Source organism: Aphelocoma coerulescens, chromosome 25 (assembly GCF_041296385.1).
Source record: "Aphelocoma coerulescens isolate FSJ_1873_10779 chromosome 25, UR_Acoe_1.0, whole genome shotgun sequence".
Classification (NCBI taxonomy): Eukaryota; Metazoa; Chordata; class Aves; order Passeriformes; family Corvidae; genus Aphelocoma; species Aphelocoma coerulescens.
This window is the reverse complement of record NC_091038.1, coordinates 2,060,362-2,079,206: the sequence shown is the minus strand read 5'-3', so window position 1 is coordinate 2,079,206 and position 18,845 is coordinate 2,060,362. Positions and strand designations below refer to the sequence as shown.

The following is an 18,845-nucleotide window of genomic DNA, read 5'->3' as shown; positions in this document are numbered from 1 at the left end:
TGGGAACAGGTCCCCAAATCCCACAGATTGACCCCCCAGATCCCACAGGAGTGCCCTAAAATTTTCAGGGTCTCTTTTTGGGGTGGGAGAGGATCCCAGGAACAGCTCAGCTGGGAAAGGGATGGTTGGGAAAGGTGTGACTGGAGCAGGGGGATGTGGGAATATTGTGGAGGCTCTGTAGGGGGAACTGGCTCCTAAATCCCACAGATGTGTCCTGAAATCCGTCATCTTCAGGGGCTCTTTTTGGGGTGGGAGAGGATCCCAGGAAGAGCTCAGCTGGGAAAGGGGATGGTTGGGAAAGGATTTGGGAACAGGTCAGGTGGAATTGAGCCCCCGAATCCCCCAGATGTGTCCTAAAATCCGTCATCTTTAAGGGTCTCTTTTTGGGGTGGGAGAGGATCCCAGGAACAGCTCAGCTGGGCCAGGGAATGCTTGGGAAAGGATCTGGGAACAGGTCCCCAAATCCCACAGATTGACCCCCCAGATCCCACAGGAGTGCCCTAAAATCCATCATCTTCAGGGTCTCTTTTTGGGGTGGGAGAGGATGCCAGGAAGAGCTGAGCTGGGAAAGGGATGCTTGGGAAAGGTGTGACTGGAGCAAGGGGATGTGGGAATATTGTGGATGCTCTGTAGGGGGGACTGAAGCTCCAAATCCCACAGATGTGCCCTAAAATCCATCATCTTCAGGGGCTCTTTTTGGGGTGGGAGAGGATCCCAGGAAGAGCTGAGCTGGGCCAGGGAGTGCTTGGGAAAGGATTTGGGAACAGGTCAGGTGGAATTGATCCCCGAAATCCCCCAGATGTGTCCTAAAATCCGTCATCTTTAAGGGTCTCTTTTTGGGGTGGGAGAGGATCCCAGGAAGAGCTCAGCTGGGCCAGGGAGTGCTTGGGGAGGGATCTGGGAACAGGTCCCCAAATCCCACAGATTGACTCCCCAGATCCCACAGGAGTGCCCTAAAATTTTCAGGGTCTCTTTTTGGGGTGGGAGAGGATCTCAGGAAGAGCTCAGCTGGGAAAGGGGTGGTTGGGAAAGGATTTGGGAACAGGTCAGGTGGAATTGAGCCCCCGAATCCCCCAGATGTGTCCTAAAATCCGTCATCTTTAAGGGTCTCTTTTTGGGGTGGGAGAGGATCCCAGGGACAGCTCAGCTGGGAAAGGGGATGGTTGGGAAAGGTGTGACTGGAGTAGAGGGAAGTGGGAGCAGTTTGGGTGGAATTGACTCCCAAAATCCCCCAGATGTGTCCTAAAATCCATCATCTTCAGGGGCTCTTTTTGGGGTGGGAGAGGATCCCAGGAACAGCTCAGCTGGGCCAGGGAATGCTTGGGAAAGGATCTGGGAACAGGTCCCCAAATCCCACAGATTGACCCCCCAGATCCCACAGGAGTGCCCTAAAATTTTCAGGGTCTCTTTTTGGGGTGGGAGAGGATGCCAGGAAGAGCTCAGCTGGGAAAGGGGTGGTTGGGAAAGGATTTAGGAGCAGGTCAGGTGGAATTGACCCCCCAAATCCTGCAGATGTGTCCTGAAATCCGTCATCTTCAGGGGCTCTTTTTGGGGTGGGAGAGGATCCCAGAACAGCTCAGCTGGGCCAGGGAGTGCTTGGGGAGGGATCTGGGAACAGGTCCCCAAATCCCACAGATTGACCCCCCAGATCCCACAGGAGTGCCCTAAAATCCATCATCTTCAGGGTCTCTTTTTGGGGTGGGAGAGGATCCCAGGAACAGCTCAGCTGGGAAGGGGATGGTTGGGAAAGGATTTGGGAACAGGTCAGGTGGAATTGAGCCCCCGAATCTGTCAGATGTGTCCTAAAATCCGTCATCTTTAAGGGTCTCTTTTTGGGGTGGGAGAGGATCCCAGGAAGAGCTCAACTGGGAAGGGGAATGCTTGGGGAGGGATCTGGGAACAGGTCCCCAAATCCCACAGATTGACCCCCCAGATCCCACAGGAGTGCCCTAAAATTTTCAGGGTCTCTTTTTGGGGTGGGAGAGGATGCCAGGAAGAGCTGAGCTGGGAAAGGGATGGTTGGGAAAGGTGTGATTGGAGCAGGGGGATGTAGGAATATTGTGGATGCTCTGTAGGGGGAACTGGCTCCTAAATCCCACAGATGTGCCCCAAAATCTGCCGTGCTGAGGTCCACGTTTGGACACGGGGATGAATCCCGGGAAAACTTCACCTGAGCTAAGGGATGCTCAGGGAAGGATTTGGGAACAGGTCCCCCAAATCGCACAGATGTGCCCTAAAATCCCGATCCCGAGGGATGAGGATGAGGAAGGGGCCGGGGGGGGATCCCAGGAAAGCCCCAGCTGAGGCTGGGAATGGTTTGGGTGGATCTGATCCCCAAATCCCACAGGTTTGCCCTGGGATTCCCCATCCTGTGGGGATCCAGCTGGGATGGGGGTCGGGATCGGGCTGGTTCCTGGGAGAGGGCTTGGAAGGTTTGGGATAAATCCCAGGGGATCTGGGGAGGGTTTGTGGGGGAATTTGGGATAATTGGCAGCATGATTGCCAAGCAGAGCCAGGAGAGCTTGGGATGGTTCCCTGGAAAAAGGTGGGATTTCCTGGGAATGCCGGGGGGGTTGCCGGGGTCATCTTGGGATCATTCCCAAGGGAGCCAGGAGGATTCCAAAGGGAAAGCTTGGGATGATTCCTGGGAGAGCTGAGGGGGATTCCCAGGAGAGCAGGGATGGTTCCCAGGAGAGTTTGGGATATTCCCAGGAGAGTTTGGGATATTCCCAGCAGAGTTTGGGATATTCCCAGGAGAGTTTGGGATGATGGCTCAGGGGATTCCTGGGAGAGTTTGGGATAATCCCAGAAGAGTTTGGGATATTACCAGGAGAGTTTGGGATGATGGCTCAGGGGATTCCTGGGAGAGTTTGGGATATTCCCAGAAGAGTTTGGGATATTCCCAGGAGAATTTGGGATAATCCCAGGAGAGTTTGGGATATTCCCAGAAGAGTTTGGGATATTCCCAGGAGAGTTTGGGATATTCCCAGGAGAGTTTGGGATGATGGCTCAGAGGATTCCCAGGAGAGTTTGGGGTATTCCCTGGGGAGTTTGGGATGATGGCTCAGGGGATTCCTGGGAGAGTTTGGGATATTCCCAGGAGAGTTTGGGATAATCCCAGGAGAGTTTGGGATGATGGCTCAGGGGATTCCCGGGAGAGTTTGGGATATTCCCAGGAGAGTTTGGGATGATGGCTCAGGGGATTCCCGGGAGAGTTTGGGATATTCCCAGGAGAGTTTGGGATGATGGCTCAGGGTATTCCCAGGAGAGTTTGGGATATTCCCAGGAGAGTTTGGGATGATGGCTCAGGGGATTCCTGGGAGAGTTTGGGATATTCCCTGGAGAGTTTGGAATAATCCCAGGAGAGTTTGGGATATTCCCAGAAGAGTTTGGGATATTCCCAGGAGAGTTTGGGATGATGGCTCAGGGGATTCCTGGGAGAGTTTGGGATATTCCCTGGAGAGTTTGGGATGATGGCTCAGGGTATTCCCAGGAGAGTTTGGGATATTCCCAGGAGAGTTTGGGATGATGGCTCAGGGGATTCCTGGGAGAGTTTGGGATATTCCCAGGAGAGTTTGGGATATTCCCAGGAGAGTTTGGGATGATGGCTCAGGGGATTCCCAGGAGAATTTGGGATATTCCCAGAGAGTTTGGGATGATGGCTCAGGGGATTCCCGGGAGAGTTTGGGATATTCCCAGGAGAGTTTGGGATGATGGCTCGGGGGATTCCTGGGAGAGTTTGGGACATTCCCAGGAGAGTTTGGGATATTCCCAGCAGAGTTTGGGATATTCCCTGGAGAGTTTGGGATGATGGCTCAGGGGATTCCCAGGAGAGTTTGGGATATTCCCAGGAGAGTTTGGGATGATGGCTCAGGGGATTCCTGGGAGAGTTTGGGATATTCCCAGCAGAGTTTGGGATATTCCCAGGAGAATTTGGGATATTCCCTGGAGAGTTTGGGATGATGGCTCAGGGGATTCCCAGGAGAGTTTGGGATGATGGCTCGGGGGATTCCTGGGAGAGTTTGGGATAATCCCAGAAGAGTTTGGGATATTCCCAGGAGATTTTGGGATGATGGCTCAGGGGATTCCCAGGAGAGTTTGGGACATTCCCAGGAGAGTTTGGGATGATGGCTCAGGGGATTCCCAGGAGAATTTGGGATGATGGCTCAGGGGATTCCTGGGAGAGTTTGGGATATTCCCAGGAGAGTTTGGGATATTCCCAGCAGAGTTTGGGATATTCCCAGGAGAGTTTGGGATGATGGCTCAGGGGATTCCCAGGAGAGTTTGGGACATTCCCTGGAGAGTTTGGGATAATCCCAGAAGAGTTTGGGATAATCCCAGGAGAGTTTGGGATGATGGCTCAGGGGATTCCCGGGAGAGTTTGGGGTATTCCCTGGAGAGTTTGGGATGATGGCTCAGGGTATTCCCAGGAGAGTTTGGGATATTCCCAGCAGAGTTTGGGATGATGGCTCAGGGGATTCCCAGGAGAATTTGGGATATTCCCAGGAGAGTTTGGGATATTCCCAGGAGAATTTGGGATGATGGCTCAGGGGATTCCTGGGAGTGCTCAGGATGATTCCCAGTGAAGCTGATGGTGATTCCTGGGAGAGCTCGGGATAATTGCCAGGATGATTCCCAGGAGAGCCAGGAGACCTCGGGATCATTCCTGGGGGAGCTTGGGATGATTCCTGGGAGAGTTTTGGGATGGTTCCCAGGAGAAACCTTGGGATGATTCCCAGGAGAGCTGGGCTGATTCGTGGCAGAGCTTGGGACAATCCCCACAATGATTCCCAGGAGAGTTTGGGATAATTCCCAGCACAATTCTTGGGAGAACTCGAGATGATTCCCAAGAGAACCAACACAATTCCCTGGACATCTGCCGTAATTCCCAGGCCAATTCCCACCAGCACCTTCCCCTCCCCATTCCTCCCTCCACCTCCTCTCCGCCCACCACTCCCCCTCTCCCTTTTTTCCTACCTTTTCTTCCCCTGTTTTCCTTGTTTTCCAGGCCAAATTCCTGCCCAACAGCGGCGACTCCACGCTGGCCATGTGTGCCCGGGACGGGCAAGTGAGGGTGGCCGAGCTCTCGGCCACTCAGTGCTGCCGCAGCACCAAGCGCGTGGCCCAGCACAAGGGAGCCTCCCACAAGGTGAGCTGGCATTTGGGAATGGCAAATCCCAGGATTTGGGTGGCCTGGGAATGGGGAAACACGGTGGGAATGGTCATTGGGGTGGGGGGGAGTCACCTGGGGTGAGCGGGTGGTTCGTCTGCTCCTTTTCCTAAAGATCAGGGGTGGTTTTTTTTGGGGGGAGAAAGGAAGGGATTTTCCCACTTTCTGGAAGCGATTCCCAAATATTTAAAGGCTTGGATGTACCCTTTGGCAGCTGTGATGTCACCTGCGAGCTCTTGGTGACTTCACCAGCCAGGTAAGGGGGGGGATCCAGTTTTTCTCCATTAAAATCAGAAGGTTTTGGGGAGAAAAGAAGGATTTTTCTGACTTTTTGGGAGCCAATGGAATCAATTCCCAAATATTTAAAGCCTTGGATGTGCCATTGTCACTAGTCACATCACTGTGACGTCATCTGCGGCCTCCCAGTGACATCACCCCATGCTCAGCTCCATTAAAACCTGGGAATTTCTGGGATTTTCCCACTTTTTGGTTGCAATTCAAACCTTTGGCTGTGCCGTAGTCCCGATGACATCATCCCGCAATGATGTCGTCCCCCCCCTCCCCGATGACATCACCGCAATTCAGGGCAGGGATCCCCAAACTTGGGGGTTTTTCGGTGTGGATTTTCCTGTTTTTTGGGATTTTTGGGAGCCATTCCCGCTGTTTTTTTCCCTGTTTTCCCCCAATCCCAGCTGGCGCTGGAGCCGGACTCACCCTGCACGTTCCTGTCGGCGGGGGAGGACGCCGTGGTCTTCACCATCGATCTGCGGCAGGACCGGCCTGCCTCGTGAGTGGCCAGGAAATTGGGAATTCTGAGGGGAAAAATGGGAATTCTGAGGGGAAAAATGGGAATTCTGAGGGGAAAATCGGCAATTCGGGATGGGAAACCCGGGGTTTCAGGGGAATAATGGGGGTTTGGGGAGGGAAGAATGGAGATTCCATTGACCTGTGGCAGGACCGGCCCGCATCGTGAGTGACCGGAAAAATGGGAATTCTGAGGGGAAAAATGGGAATTCTGAGGGGAAAAGTGGGAATTCTGAGGGGAAAATCAGGAATTCTGGGGGTGAAATGGAGATTCTGTGGGAAAAGAAGGGGATTTTGGGTGGGAAAAGGGGGCCCCATAGACCTGCAGCAGGACCAGCCTGCATTGTGAGTGATCGGAAAATTGGGAATTCTGAGGGGAAAATTGGGAATTCTGAGGGGAAAGGTGAGAATTCTGAGGGGAAAAATGGGAATTCTGTGGGGCAAATCAGGAATTCTGTAAGAATAATGGGGGTTGGGGGAAGAAAATGAGGGTTTGGAAGGAATAATGGGGATTCCATCAACCTGTGGCGGGACAAGCCTGCATTGTGAGTGACTGGAAAAATGGGGAATTCTGAGGGGAAAACTGGGAATTCTGAGGGGAAAAATGGGAATTCTGAGGGGAAAAATGGGAATTCTGAGGGGAAAATCGGCAATTCGGGATGGGAAACCCGGGGTTTCAGGGGATTAATGGGGGTTTGGGGAGGGAAGAATGGAGATTCCATTGACCTGTGGCAGGACCGGCCCGCATCGTGAGTGACCGGAAAATTGGGAATTCTGAGGGGAAAAATGGGAATTCTGAGGGGAAAAGTGGGAATTCTGAGGGGAAAATCAGGAATTCTGGGGGTGAAATGGGGATTCTGTGGGAAAAGAAGGGGATTTGGGGTGGGAAAAGGGGACCCCATAGACCTGCAGCAGGACCAGCCTGCATTGTGAGTGACCGGAAAATTGGGAATTCTGAGGGGAAAAATGGGAATTCTGAGGGAAAAATTGGGAATTCTGAGAGGAAAATTGAGAATTCTGGGCAGGAAATGGGGATTCTGGGTGAGAAATGGGGAATTCTGGGGGTGAAATGGGGATTCTGGGGGAAAAGAAGGGGATTTGGGGTGGGAAAAGGGGATCCCATCGACCTGCGGCAGGACCAGCCCACATCGTGACTGGAAAAAGGGGAATTGTGAGGGGAAAAATGGGAATTCTGAGGGGAAAGGTGAGAATTCTGAGGGGAAAATGAGAATTCTGAAGGGAAAATCAGGAATTCTGGGGATGAAATGGGGATTCTGTGGGGAAAATAAGGGGATTTTGGGTGGGAAAAGGGGATTCCATTGACTTGTGGCAGGACCAGCCTGCATTGTGAGTGACTGGAAAAATGGGAATTGTGAGGGGAAAAATGGGAATTTGAGGGGAAAGGTGAGAATTCTGAGGGGAAAAACAGGAATTCTGAGGGGAAAAATGGGAATTCTGAGAGGAAAAGTGAGAATTCTGAGAGGAAAAGTGAGAATTCTGAGGGGAAAAATGGGAATTGTGAGGTGAAAAATGGGAATTCTGATGGGAAAAGTGAGAATTCTGAGGGGCAAATCAGGAATTCTGGGGATGAAATGGGGATTCTGTGGGGAAAAAGGGGGATTTGGGGGGGGAAATGGGGATTCCATCGAGCTGTGGCAGGACCAGCCTGCATCGTGAGTGACTGGAAAAATGGGAATTCTGAGAGGAAAAATGGGAATTCTGAGGGGAAAGGTGAGAATTCTGAGGGGAAAACTGGAAATTCTGAGGGGAAAATGGGGTTCTGAGGGGAAATGGGGAATTGTGGGGGTGAAATGGGGATTTGGGGCAGGAAAAAGGGGATCTTTTTGGGGGGAAAATGGGGATTTTTAGGAGTGAGGACAGGTGTGGGTTTGGGGAATAACAGGTGGGATGTGGGGAAAAATGGGAATCTGGGGTGGAGACAGCTGGGTTTTGGGGAAAAATTGGGTTTTTTGGGAAATTAGGGATTTTTGGGGAAATCGGGTTATTTTTGTGGGGAAAATGGGTTGGGTTTTTTTGGGAAAATGAAGATTTTGGGAAGATAACATTGATTTTTTTTTTTTTAATTGATATTTTTGACGAAAATATTTTTCTGGGAAAGCTGATAAATTATTTTTTAATCAGATTAATTTTGGGAGAAAACATCTTTTTGAGGTTTTTTTTTTGGAAAGCAGGTTGGGGTTTTTTGGGAAAAATCACTTGTTTTTGAGGAAAAAACCATTGGTTTTTGAGGGAAACCAGGAATTTTTGGGAGAAAAGTGATTCTTTGTAGAGGGAAAACTCTGGCAGAGCCAGCCCCAAATATTTCCCTCCTGGAGTGCCCCAAATTCCCTCACATCCCAGCTGTTCTTAGGGAAAAATGGGGATTTTGGGGGAAAAATGGGGATTTTTTAGGGGAAAATGGGGATTTAGGGGGAAAAATTGGGGTTTTTTAGGAGAAAAATGGGGATTTTGGGGGAAAAATGGGGATTTTTGGGGAGAAAATGGGGATTTTTTTAGGAGAAAATGAGGATTTAGGGGGAAAAATTGGGGTTTTTTAGGAGAAAAATGGGGATTTTAGGGGGGAAAATGGGGATTTTGGAGGAAAAATGAGGATTTTAGGAGAAAAATGGGGATTTATGGGGAGAAAATGCAGATTTTTTAGGGAAAATGGGGATTTTCGGGGGAAAAAATGGGGATTTTTGGGCAAAAATGGGGATTTTTGGGGAGAAAATGGAGATTTTTTAGGGAAAATGGGGATTTTCGGGGCAAAAATGGGCATTTTGGGGGGGAAAATGGAGATTTGGGGGGAAAATGGAGATTTTGGGGGAAAAATGGGGATTTTAGGGGGGAAAAATGGGGATTTTGGGGGAAAAATGGAGATTTTGGAGGAAAAATGAGGATTTTAGGAAAAAAATGGGGATTTATGGGGAAAAAACGGGGATTTTTTTAGGGGAAAAAGGGATTTTTGCAGGAAAAATGGGGATTTTGGGGGAGAAATGGGGATTTTGGGGGGAAAAATGGAGATTTGGGGGGAAAAATGGAGATTTGGGGGGAAAAATGGGAATTTTTTAGGGGGGAAAAATGGGGATTTTTTAGGGGGGAAAAATGGGGATTTTTTGGGGCAAAATGGGGATTTTTTGGAGGGAAAATGGGGATTTTTTTAGGGGAAAAAAGGGAATTTTTGGGGGAAAAATGGAGTTTTGGGGGGAAAAATGGGGATTTTGGGGGAGAAAATGAGGATTTTGGGGATTTTTCTCCCTTGGCCATTCCAACTCCGGCCTGTCCCAGTTTGGACTGGGATTGGGGGGGATTTGGGGTGGGGCTGGGGCTGATCCCGGGGCTTTTCCCAGGAAATTGGTGGTGACGAAGGAGAAGGAGAAGAAGGTTGGGCTCTACACGATCTTCGTCAACCCCGCCAACACCTCCCAGTTCGCCGTCGGCGGCCGCGACCAGTTCGTCAGGTGGGGCCAAACTGGGAGCACTGGGAGAGCAAAAAACCTGGGATTCTTCATCCCAAATCCAGGGATTCCCCTGCCCAATTTCCCTTTTTTCAAATCCACCTTTTTCCCCCTTCCCAAATCAGGACCAGTTCGTCAGGTGAGGCCAAACTGGGAGCACTGGGAGAGCAAAAAACCTGGGATTCCCTTGGGGCCAAACTGGGAGCACTGGGAGAGCCCAGATCCTGGGATTCCCTTGGGGCCAAACTGGGAGCACTGGGAGAGCCCAAATCCTGGCATTACCCAGCCCAAATCCAGGGATTTTTCATCCCAAATCCAGGGATTCCCTTGAGGCCAAACTGGGAGCACTGGGAGAGCCCAAATCCTGGGATTCCCTTGGGGCCAAACTGAGAGCACTGGGAGAGCCCAAATCCAGGGATTCCCTGGGGCCCAAACTGGGAGCACTGGGAGAGCCCAAATCCAGGGATTCCCTTGAGGCCAAACTGGGAGCACTGGGAGAGCCCAGATCCTGGCATTTCCCAGCCCAAATCCAGGGATTCCCTTGGGGCCAAACTGGGAGCACTGGGAGATTTCCCATCCCAAATCCAGGGATTCCCCTGCCCAATTTCCCTTTTTTCAAATCCACCTTTTTCCCCCTTCCCAAATCAGGACCAGTTCGTCAGGTGAAGCCAAACTGGGAGCACTGGGAGAGCAAAAAACCTGGGATTCCCTTGGGGCCAAACTGGGAGCACTGGGAGAGCCCAAATCCTGGGATTCCCTTGGGGCCAAACTGGGAGCACTGGGAGAGCCCAAATCCAGGGATTCCCTTGGGGCCAAACTGGGAGCACTGGGAGAGCCCAAATCCAGGGATTCCCTTGAGGCCAAACTGGGAGCACTGGGAGAGCCCAAATCCTGGGATTCCCTTGAGGCCAAACTGGGAGCACTGGGAGAGCCCAAATCCTGGGATTTCCCAGCCCAAATCCTGGGATTCCCTTGGGCCCAAACTGGGAGCACTGGGAGAGCCCAAATCCAGGGATTCCCTTGGGGCCAAACTGGGAGCACTGGGAGAGCCCAAATCCTCGGATTCCCTTGGGGCCAAACTGGGAGCACTGGGAGAGCAAAAAACCTGGGATTCCCTTGGGGCCAAACTGGGAGCACTGGGAGAGCCCAAATCCTGGGATTCCCTTGGGGCCAAACTGGGAGCACTGGGAGAGCCCAAATCCAGGGATTCCCTTGGGGCCAAACTGGGAGCACTGGGAGAGCCCAAATCCTGGGATTCCCTTGGGGCCAAACTGGGAGCACTGGGAGAGCCCAAATCCTGGCATTTCCCAGCCCAAATCCAGGGATTCCCCTGCCCAATTTCCCTTTTTTAAATCCACCTTTTCCCCCCTTCCCAAATCGGGACCAGTCAGTGAGGTGGGGCCAAACTGGGAGCACTGGGAGAGCCCAAATCCAGGGATTCTTCATCCCAAATCCAGGGATTCCCTTGCCCAGTTTCCCTTTTTCAAATCCACCTTTTTCCCCCTTCCCAAATCAGGACCAGTTCGTCAGGTGAGGCCAAACTGGGAGCACTGGGAGAGCCCAAATCCTGGCATTTCTCAGCCCAGAAATCCCAGAGGAATTTTAGGATGGAATTTTGCCATTGGAACATCATTCCAGCCCCAAATCCAGAACAGAAATCCCAGGGAATTTTAGGATGGGATTTTGCCCATGGGAACATCATTCCAGCCCCAAATCCTGGCATTTCCTAGCCCAAAAATCCCAAAGGATTTTAGGATGGGATTTTGCCCATTGGAACATCATTCCAGCCCCAAATCCAGAACAGAAATCCCAGGGAATTTTAGGATGAGATTTTTCCCATGGGAACATCATTCCTGCCCCAAATCCGTTCCTATTCCAGCCCAGAAATCCCAAAGGATTTTAGGATGGGATTTTGTCCATGGGAACATCATTCCTGCCCCAAATCCGTTCCTATTCCAGCCCAGAAATCCCAAAGGATTTTAGGATGGGATTTTTCCCATGGGAACATCATTCCAGCCCCAAATCCTGGCATTTCCCAGCCCAAAAATCCCAGAAATCCCAGGGAATTTTAGGATGGGATTTTGCCCATGGGAACATCATTCCAGCCCCAAATCCTGGCATTTCCCAGCCCAAAAATCCCAGAAATCCCAGGGAATTTTAGGATGGGATTTTGCCCATGGGAACATCATTCCAGCCCCAAATCCGTTCCTATTCCAGCCCAGAAATCCCAAAGGATTTTAGGATGGGATTTTGCCCATGGGAACATCATTCCAGCCCCAAATCCTGGCATTTCCCAGCCCAAAAATCCCAGGAATTTTAGGATGAGATTTTTCCCATGGGAACATCATTCCAGCCCCAAATCCTGGCATTTCCCAGCCCAAAAATCCCAGGAATTTTAGGATGAGATTTTTCCCATGGGAACATCATTCCAGCCCCAAATCCTGGCATTTCCTAGCCCAGAAATCCCAAAGGATTTTAGGATGGGATTTTCCCCATGGGAACATCATTCCAGCCCCAAATCCAGGCCTGTTCCAGCCCAGAAATCCCAGAAATCCCAAAGGGATTTTAGGATGGGATTTTGCCCATGGGAACATCATTCCAGCCCCAAATCCAGGCCTGTTCCAGCCCAGAAATCCCAGGGAATTTTAGGATGGGATTTTGCCCATGGGAACATCATTCCAGCCCCAAATCCGTTCCTATTCCAGCCCAGAAATCCCAGAAATCCCAAAGGATTTTAGGATGGGATTTTGTCCATGGGAACATCATTCCAGCCCCAAATCCAGAACAGAAATCCCAGGGAATTTTAGGATGGAATTTTTCCCATGGGAACATCATTCCTGCCCCAAATCCTGGCATTTCCCAGCCCAAAAATCCCAGGAATTTTAGGATGAGATTTTTCCCATGGGAACATCATTCCAGCCCCAAATCCTGGCATTTCCCAGCCCAAAAATCCCAGGAATTTTAGGATGAGATTTTTCCCATGGGAACATCATTCCAGCCCCAAATCCTGGCATTTCCTAGCCCAGAAATCCCAAAGGATTTTAGGATGGGATTTTCCCCATGGGAACATCATTCCAGCCCCAAATCCAGGCCTGTTCCAGCCCAGAAATCCCAGAAATCCCAAAGGGATTTTAGGATGGGATTTTGCCCATGGGAACATCATTCCAGCCCCAAATCCTGGCATTTCCCAGCCCAAAAATCCCAGAAATCCCAGGGAATTTTAGGATGGGATTTTGCCCATGGGAACATCATTCCAGCCCCAAATCCTGGCATTTCCCAGCCCAGAAATCCCAGAAATTCCAGGAATTTTAGGATGGGATTTTGCCCATGGGAACATCATTCCAGCCCCAAATCCAGCCCAGAAATCCCAGGGAATTTTAGGATGGGATTTTCCCCATGGGAACATCATTCCAGCCCCAAATCCAGGCCTGTTCCAGCCCAGAAATCCCAGGGAATTTTAGGATGGGATTTTGCCCATGGGAACATCATTCCAGCCCCAAATCCTGGCATTTCCTAGCCCAGAAATCCCAAAGGATTTTAGGATGGGATTTTCCCCATGGGAACATCATTCCAGCCCCAAATCCTGGCATTTCCTAGCCCAAAAATCCCAAAGGATTTTAGGATGGGATTTTGCCCATGGGAACATCATTCCAGCCCCAAATCCGTTCCTATTCCAGCCCAGAAATCCCAAAGGATTTTAGGATGGGATTTTCCCATGGGAACATCATTCCTGCCCCAAATCCTGGCCTGTTCCAGAACAGAAATCCCAGGGAATTTTAGGATGGAATTTTCCCCATGGGAACATCATTCCAGCCCCAAATCCTGGCATTTCCTAGCCCAGAAATCCCAAAGGATTTTAGGATGGGATTTTGCCCATGGGAACATCATTCCAGCCCCAAATCCAGAACAGAAATCCCAGGGAATTTTAGGATGGGATTTTTCCCATGGGAACATCATTCCTGCCCCAAATCCAGGCCTGTTCCAGCCCAGAAATCCCAGAAATCCCAAAGGGATTTTAGGATGGGATTTTTCCCATGGGAACATCATTCCAGCCCCAAATCCTGGCATTTCCCAGCCCAAAAATCCCAGAAATCCCAGGGAATTTTAGGATGGGATTTTGCCCATGGGAACATCATTCCAGCCCCAAATCCGTTCCTATTCCAGCCCAGAAATCCCAGAAATCCCAAAGGATTTTAGGATGGGATTTTGCCCATGGGAACATCATTCCAGCCCCAAATCCTGGCATTTCCTAGCCCAGAAATCCCAAAGGATTTTAGGATGGGATTTTGCCCATGGGAACATCATTCCAGCCCCAAATCCAGAACAGAAATCCCAGGGAATTTTAGGATGGGATTTTTCCCATGGGAACATCATTCCAGCCCCAAATCCAGGCCTGTTCCAGCCCAGAAATCCCAGGGAATTTTAGGATGGGATTTTGCCCATGGGAACATCATTCCAGCCCCAAATCCGTTCCTATTCCAGCCCAGAAATCCCAGAAATCCCAAAGGATTTTAGGATGGGATTTTGTCCATGGGAACATCATTCCAGCCCCAAATCCAGAACAGAAATCCCAGGGAATTTTAGGATGGGATTTTTCCCATGGGAACATCATTCCTGCCCCAAATCCTGGCATTTCCCAGCCCAAAAATCCCAGAAATCCCAGGGAATTTTAGGATGGGATTTTCCCCATGGGAACATCATTCCAGCCCCAAATCCTGGCATTTCCCAGCCCAAAAATCCCAGGAATTTTAGGATGGGATTTTCCCCATGGGAACATCATTCCAGCCCCAAATCCATTCCTATTCCAGCCCAGAAATCCCAGGGAATTTTAGGATGGGATTTTGCCCATGGGAACACCATTCCTGCCCCAAATCCGTTCCTATTCCAGCCCAGATCCCAGAGGATTTTAGGATGGGATTTTTCCCATGGGAACATCATTCCTGCCCCAAATCCTGGCATTTCCCAGCCCAGAAATCCCAGAAATCCCAGGGAATTTTAGGATGGGATTTTGCCCATGGGAACATCATTCCTGCCCCAAATCCAGGCCTGTTCCAGCCCAAAAATCCCAGAAATCCCGGGGAATTTTAGGATGGGATTTTGCCCATGGGAACACCATTCCTGCCCCAAATCCGTTCCTATTCCAGCCCAGAAATCCCAAAGGATTTTAGGATGGGATTTTGCCCATGGGAACATCATTCCAGCCCCAAATCCAGAACAGAAATCCCAGGGAATTTTAGGATGGGATTTTGCCCATGGGAACATCATTCCAGCCCCAAATCCTCGCATTTCCCAGCCCAAAAATCCCAGGAATTTTAGGATGGGATTTTGCCCATGGGAACATCATTCCTGCCCCAAATCCTGGCATTTCCCAGCCCAAAAATCCCAGAAATCCCAGGGAATTTTAGGATGGGATTTTGCCATGGGAACATCATTCCAGCCCCAAATCCTGGCATTTCCTAGCCCAGAAATCCCAAAGGATTTTAGGATGGGATTTTCCCCATGGGAACATCATTCCAGCCCCAAATCCTGGCATTTCCTAGCCCAAAAATCCCAAAGGATTTTAGGATGGGATTTTGCCCATGGGAACATCATTCCAGCCCCAAATCCGTTCCTATTCCAGCCCAGAAATCCCAAAGGATTTTAGGATGGGATTTTCCCATGGGAACATCATTCCAGCCCCAAATCCTGGCCTGTTCCAGAACAGAAATCCCAGGGAATTTTAGGATGGAATTTTCCCCATGGGAACATCATTCCAGCCCCAAATCCTGGCATTTCCTAGCCCAGAAATCCCAAAGGATTTTAGGATGGGATTTTGCCCATGGGAACATCATTCCAGCCCCAAATCCAGAACAGAAATCCCAGGGAATTTTAGGATGGGATTTTTCCCATGGGAACATCATTCCTGCCCCAAATCCAGGCCTGTTCCAGCCCAGAAATCCCAGAAATCCCAAAGGGATTTTAGGATGGGATTTTTCCCATGGGAACATCATTCCAGCCCCAAATCCTGGCATTTCCCAGCCCAAAAATCCCAGAAATCCCAGGGAATTTTAGGATGGGATTTTGCCCATGGGAACATCATTCCAGCCCCAAATCCTGGCATTCCAGCCCAGAAATCCCAGAAATCCCAAAGGATTTTAGGATGGGATTTTGCCCATGGGAACATCATTCCAGCCCCAAATCCAGAGCAGAAATCCCAGGGAATTTTAGGATGGAATTTTGTCCATGGGAACATCATTCCTGCCCCAAATCCAGGCCTGTTCCAGCCCAGAAATCCCAGAAATCCCAAAGGGATTTTAGGATGGGATTTTGCCCATGGGAACATCATTCCAGCCCCAAATCCTGGCATTTCCCAGCCCAAAAATCCCAGAAATCCCAGGGAATTTTAGGATGGAATTTTGCCATGGGAACATCATTCCAGCCCCAAATCCTGGCATTTCCCAGCCCAGAAATCCCAGAAATTTCAGGAATTTTAGGATGGGATTTTGCCCATGGGAACATCATTCCAGCCCCAAATCCAGCCCAGAAATCCCAGGGAATTTTAGGATGGGATTTTGCCCATGGGAACATCATTCCAGCCCCAAATCCGTTCCTATTCCAGCCCAGAAATCCCAGAAATCCCAAAGGATTTTAGGATGGGATTTTGTCCATGGGAACATCATTCCAGCCCCAAATCCAGAACAGAAATCCCAGGGAATTTTAGGATGGGATTTTCCCCATGGGAACATCATTCCAGCCCCAAATCCAGAACAGAAATCCCAGGGAATTTTAGGATGAGATTTTGCCCATGGGAACATCATTGCAGCCCCAAATCATGGCATTTCCCAGCCCAAAAATCCCAGAAATCCCAGGGAATTTTAGGATGGGATTTTTCCCATGGGAACATCATTCCTGCCCCAAATCCTGGCATTTCCCAGCCCAGAAATCCCAAAGGATTTTAGGATGGAATTTTCCCCATGGGAACATCATTCCAGCCCCAAATCCTGGCATTTCTCAGCCCAAAAATCCCAGAAATCCCAGGGAATTTTAGGATGGGATTTTTCCCATGGGAACATCATTCCTGCCCCAAATCCATTCCTATTCCAGCCCAGATCCCCAGGGAATTTTAGGATGGGATTTTGCCCATGGGAACATCATTCCTGCCCCAAATCCTGGCATTTCCCAGCCCAGAAATCCCAGGGAATTTTAGGATGAGATTTTTCCCATGGGAACATCATTCCTGCCCCAAATCCGTTCCTATTCCAGCCCAGATCCCAGAGGATTTTAGGATGGGATCCTGGAGCTTGCAGAGGGGATTTTTTGGGATCAGAAGCCCCCCTGGAGTGGATCCCAATCCTTTTTCCCCCCCCGATTCCTGCAGGATTTACGACCAGAGAAAAATCGACGAGAACGAGAACAACGGAGTCCTGAAGAAGTTCTGCCCCCACCACCTGGTACTGGGAATACTGGGAGCACTGGGAGCACTGGGAGGGACTGGGAATACTGGGAGCATTGGGAGCACTGGGAATACTGGGAGCACTGGGAACACTGGGAGCACTGGCAGCACTGGGAACACTGGGAGCACTGGGAGCACTGGGAACACTGGGAGCACTGGGAACACTGGGAGCACTGGGAATACTGGCAGCACTGGGAGCATTGGGAACACTGGGAGCACTGGGAATACTGGGAGCACTGGGAGGGACTGGGAGGAACTGGGAGCCCTGGGAATACTGGGAGCACTGGGAGCAGTGGGAATACTGGGAGCACTGGGGACACTGGGAGCCCTGGGAATACTGGGAGCACTGGGAGCACTGGGAGGGACTGGGAATACTGGGAGCACTGGGAACACTGGGAGCACTGGCAGCACTGGGAGCACTGGGAATACTGGGAGCACTGGGAATACTGGAGCACTGGGAATACTGGGAGCACTGGGAGGGAACTGGGAGCACTGGGAGCCCTGGGAATACTGGGAGCACTGGAAACACTGGGAATACTGGAGCACTGGGAGCACTGGGAATACTGGAGCACTGGGAATACTGGGAGCACTGGGAGGGAACTGGGAGCACTGGGAGCCCTGGGAATACTGGGAGCACTGGAAACACTGGGAATACTGGAGCACTGGGAGCACTGGGAATACTGGAGCACTGGGAATACTGGGAGCACTGGGAGGGAACTGGGAGCACTGGGATTGTTGCTGGAATCACCAATGGGAAGAAGCCGGGAAGAGCCCCAAAACCCCCCTAAAATCCCCTCAAAATCCCCTAAAATCTCCCATTTTTTTGGGGTTTTTTTCCCCCCATCCCAAATTTCCCCTCCCCCAACCCCTCCCTGGGGCCTTTCCCGCTCGGAATTCCCGGGAAAAGCGGCTCAATCCCGGAATTTTCCCCCTTTTTCCAGGTGAGCAGCGACTCCAAAGCCAACATCACCTGCCTGGTGTACAGCCACGACGGCTCCGGTGAGTTGCGAGCCCAAATTCCCATTTTCCCTCTGCTTTTCCCCATTTCCCAGTGTTTTTCCCCATTTCCCCCATGTTTTCCCCATTTTCCCTCTGTTTTTCCCCATTTCCTTGCCATTTTTCCCTGGTTTTCCCCATTTTTCCCCATTTCCCCCCATGTTTTTCCCGGTTTCCCGCTGTTTTTCCCAATTATTCCCTGCTGGTTTTCCCCTTTTTCCCATGGTTTTTCCCCATTTCCCCCATGTTTTCCCCATTTTCCCTGTGTTTTTCCCCATTTCCTGCCGTTTTTCCCCATTTTTCCCCATTCCCCCCATGTTTTCCCCATTTTCCCTGTGTTTTTCCCCATTTCCTTGCCATTTTTCCCTGGTTTTCCCCATTTTTCCCCGCTGGTTTTCCCTGTTTTCCCCATGTTTTTCCCCATTTCCCACCGTTTTCCCCATTTTCCCTGTGTTTTTCCCCATTTTCCCTGTGTTTTTCCCCATTTTCCGCTGTTTTTCCCCATTTCCTGCCATTTTTCCCCATTTTTCCCCCTTTTTCCCTGCTGTTTTTCCCCCATTTCCCGCTGGTTTTCCCCATTTTTCCCCATTTCCCCCCATGTTTTTCCCCATTTCCCACTATTTTTCCCCATTTTCCCAGTGTTTTTCCCCATTTCCCACCGTTTTTCCCCATTTTCCCTGTGTTTTTCCCCATTTTCCCTGTGTATTTCCCCCTTTCCCCCCCATTTTTCCCCATTTCCCACCGTTTTTCCCCATTTTCCCTCTGCTTTTCCCCATTTCCCCCATGTTTTCCCCATTTTCCCTCTGTTTTTCCCCATTTCCTGCCGTTTTTCCCCATTTTTCCCCATTCTCCCCATGGTTTTCCCATTTTCCTGCCGTTTTTCCCCATTTTCCCTGTGTTTTCCCCATTTCCCCCCCATTTTTCCCCCTTTCCCTGCTGTTTTTCCCCCTTTTCCCCATGATTTTTCCCCTTTTCCCACTGTTTT

At 50.5% G+C, this 18,845-nt stretch overlaps 1 protein-coding gene across 1 annotated transcript in view; it reads left to right on the top strand.

Annotated features, from left to right (window-relative positions):
* LOC138098482 (DDB1- and CUL4-associated factor 8-like) overlaps positions 1-18,845 on the top strand; it is a 36,449-nt gene that overhangs the window by 9,664 nt on the left and 7,940 nt on the right. Inside the window, exons 4-8 of the mRNA XM_068995052.1 lie at positions 5,009-5,149; positions 5,863-5,957; positions 9,325-9,435; positions 16,790-16,862; positions 17,806-17,863. Of these exons, the coding sequence (XP_068851153.1) occupies positions 5,009-5,149; positions 5,863-5,957; positions 9,325-9,435; positions 16,790-16,862; positions 17,806-17,863 (478 nt within the window). The remainder of the gene's footprint in view (positions 1-5,008; positions 5,150-5,862; positions 5,958-9,324; positions 9,436-16,789; positions 16,863-17,805; positions 17,864-18,845) is intronic.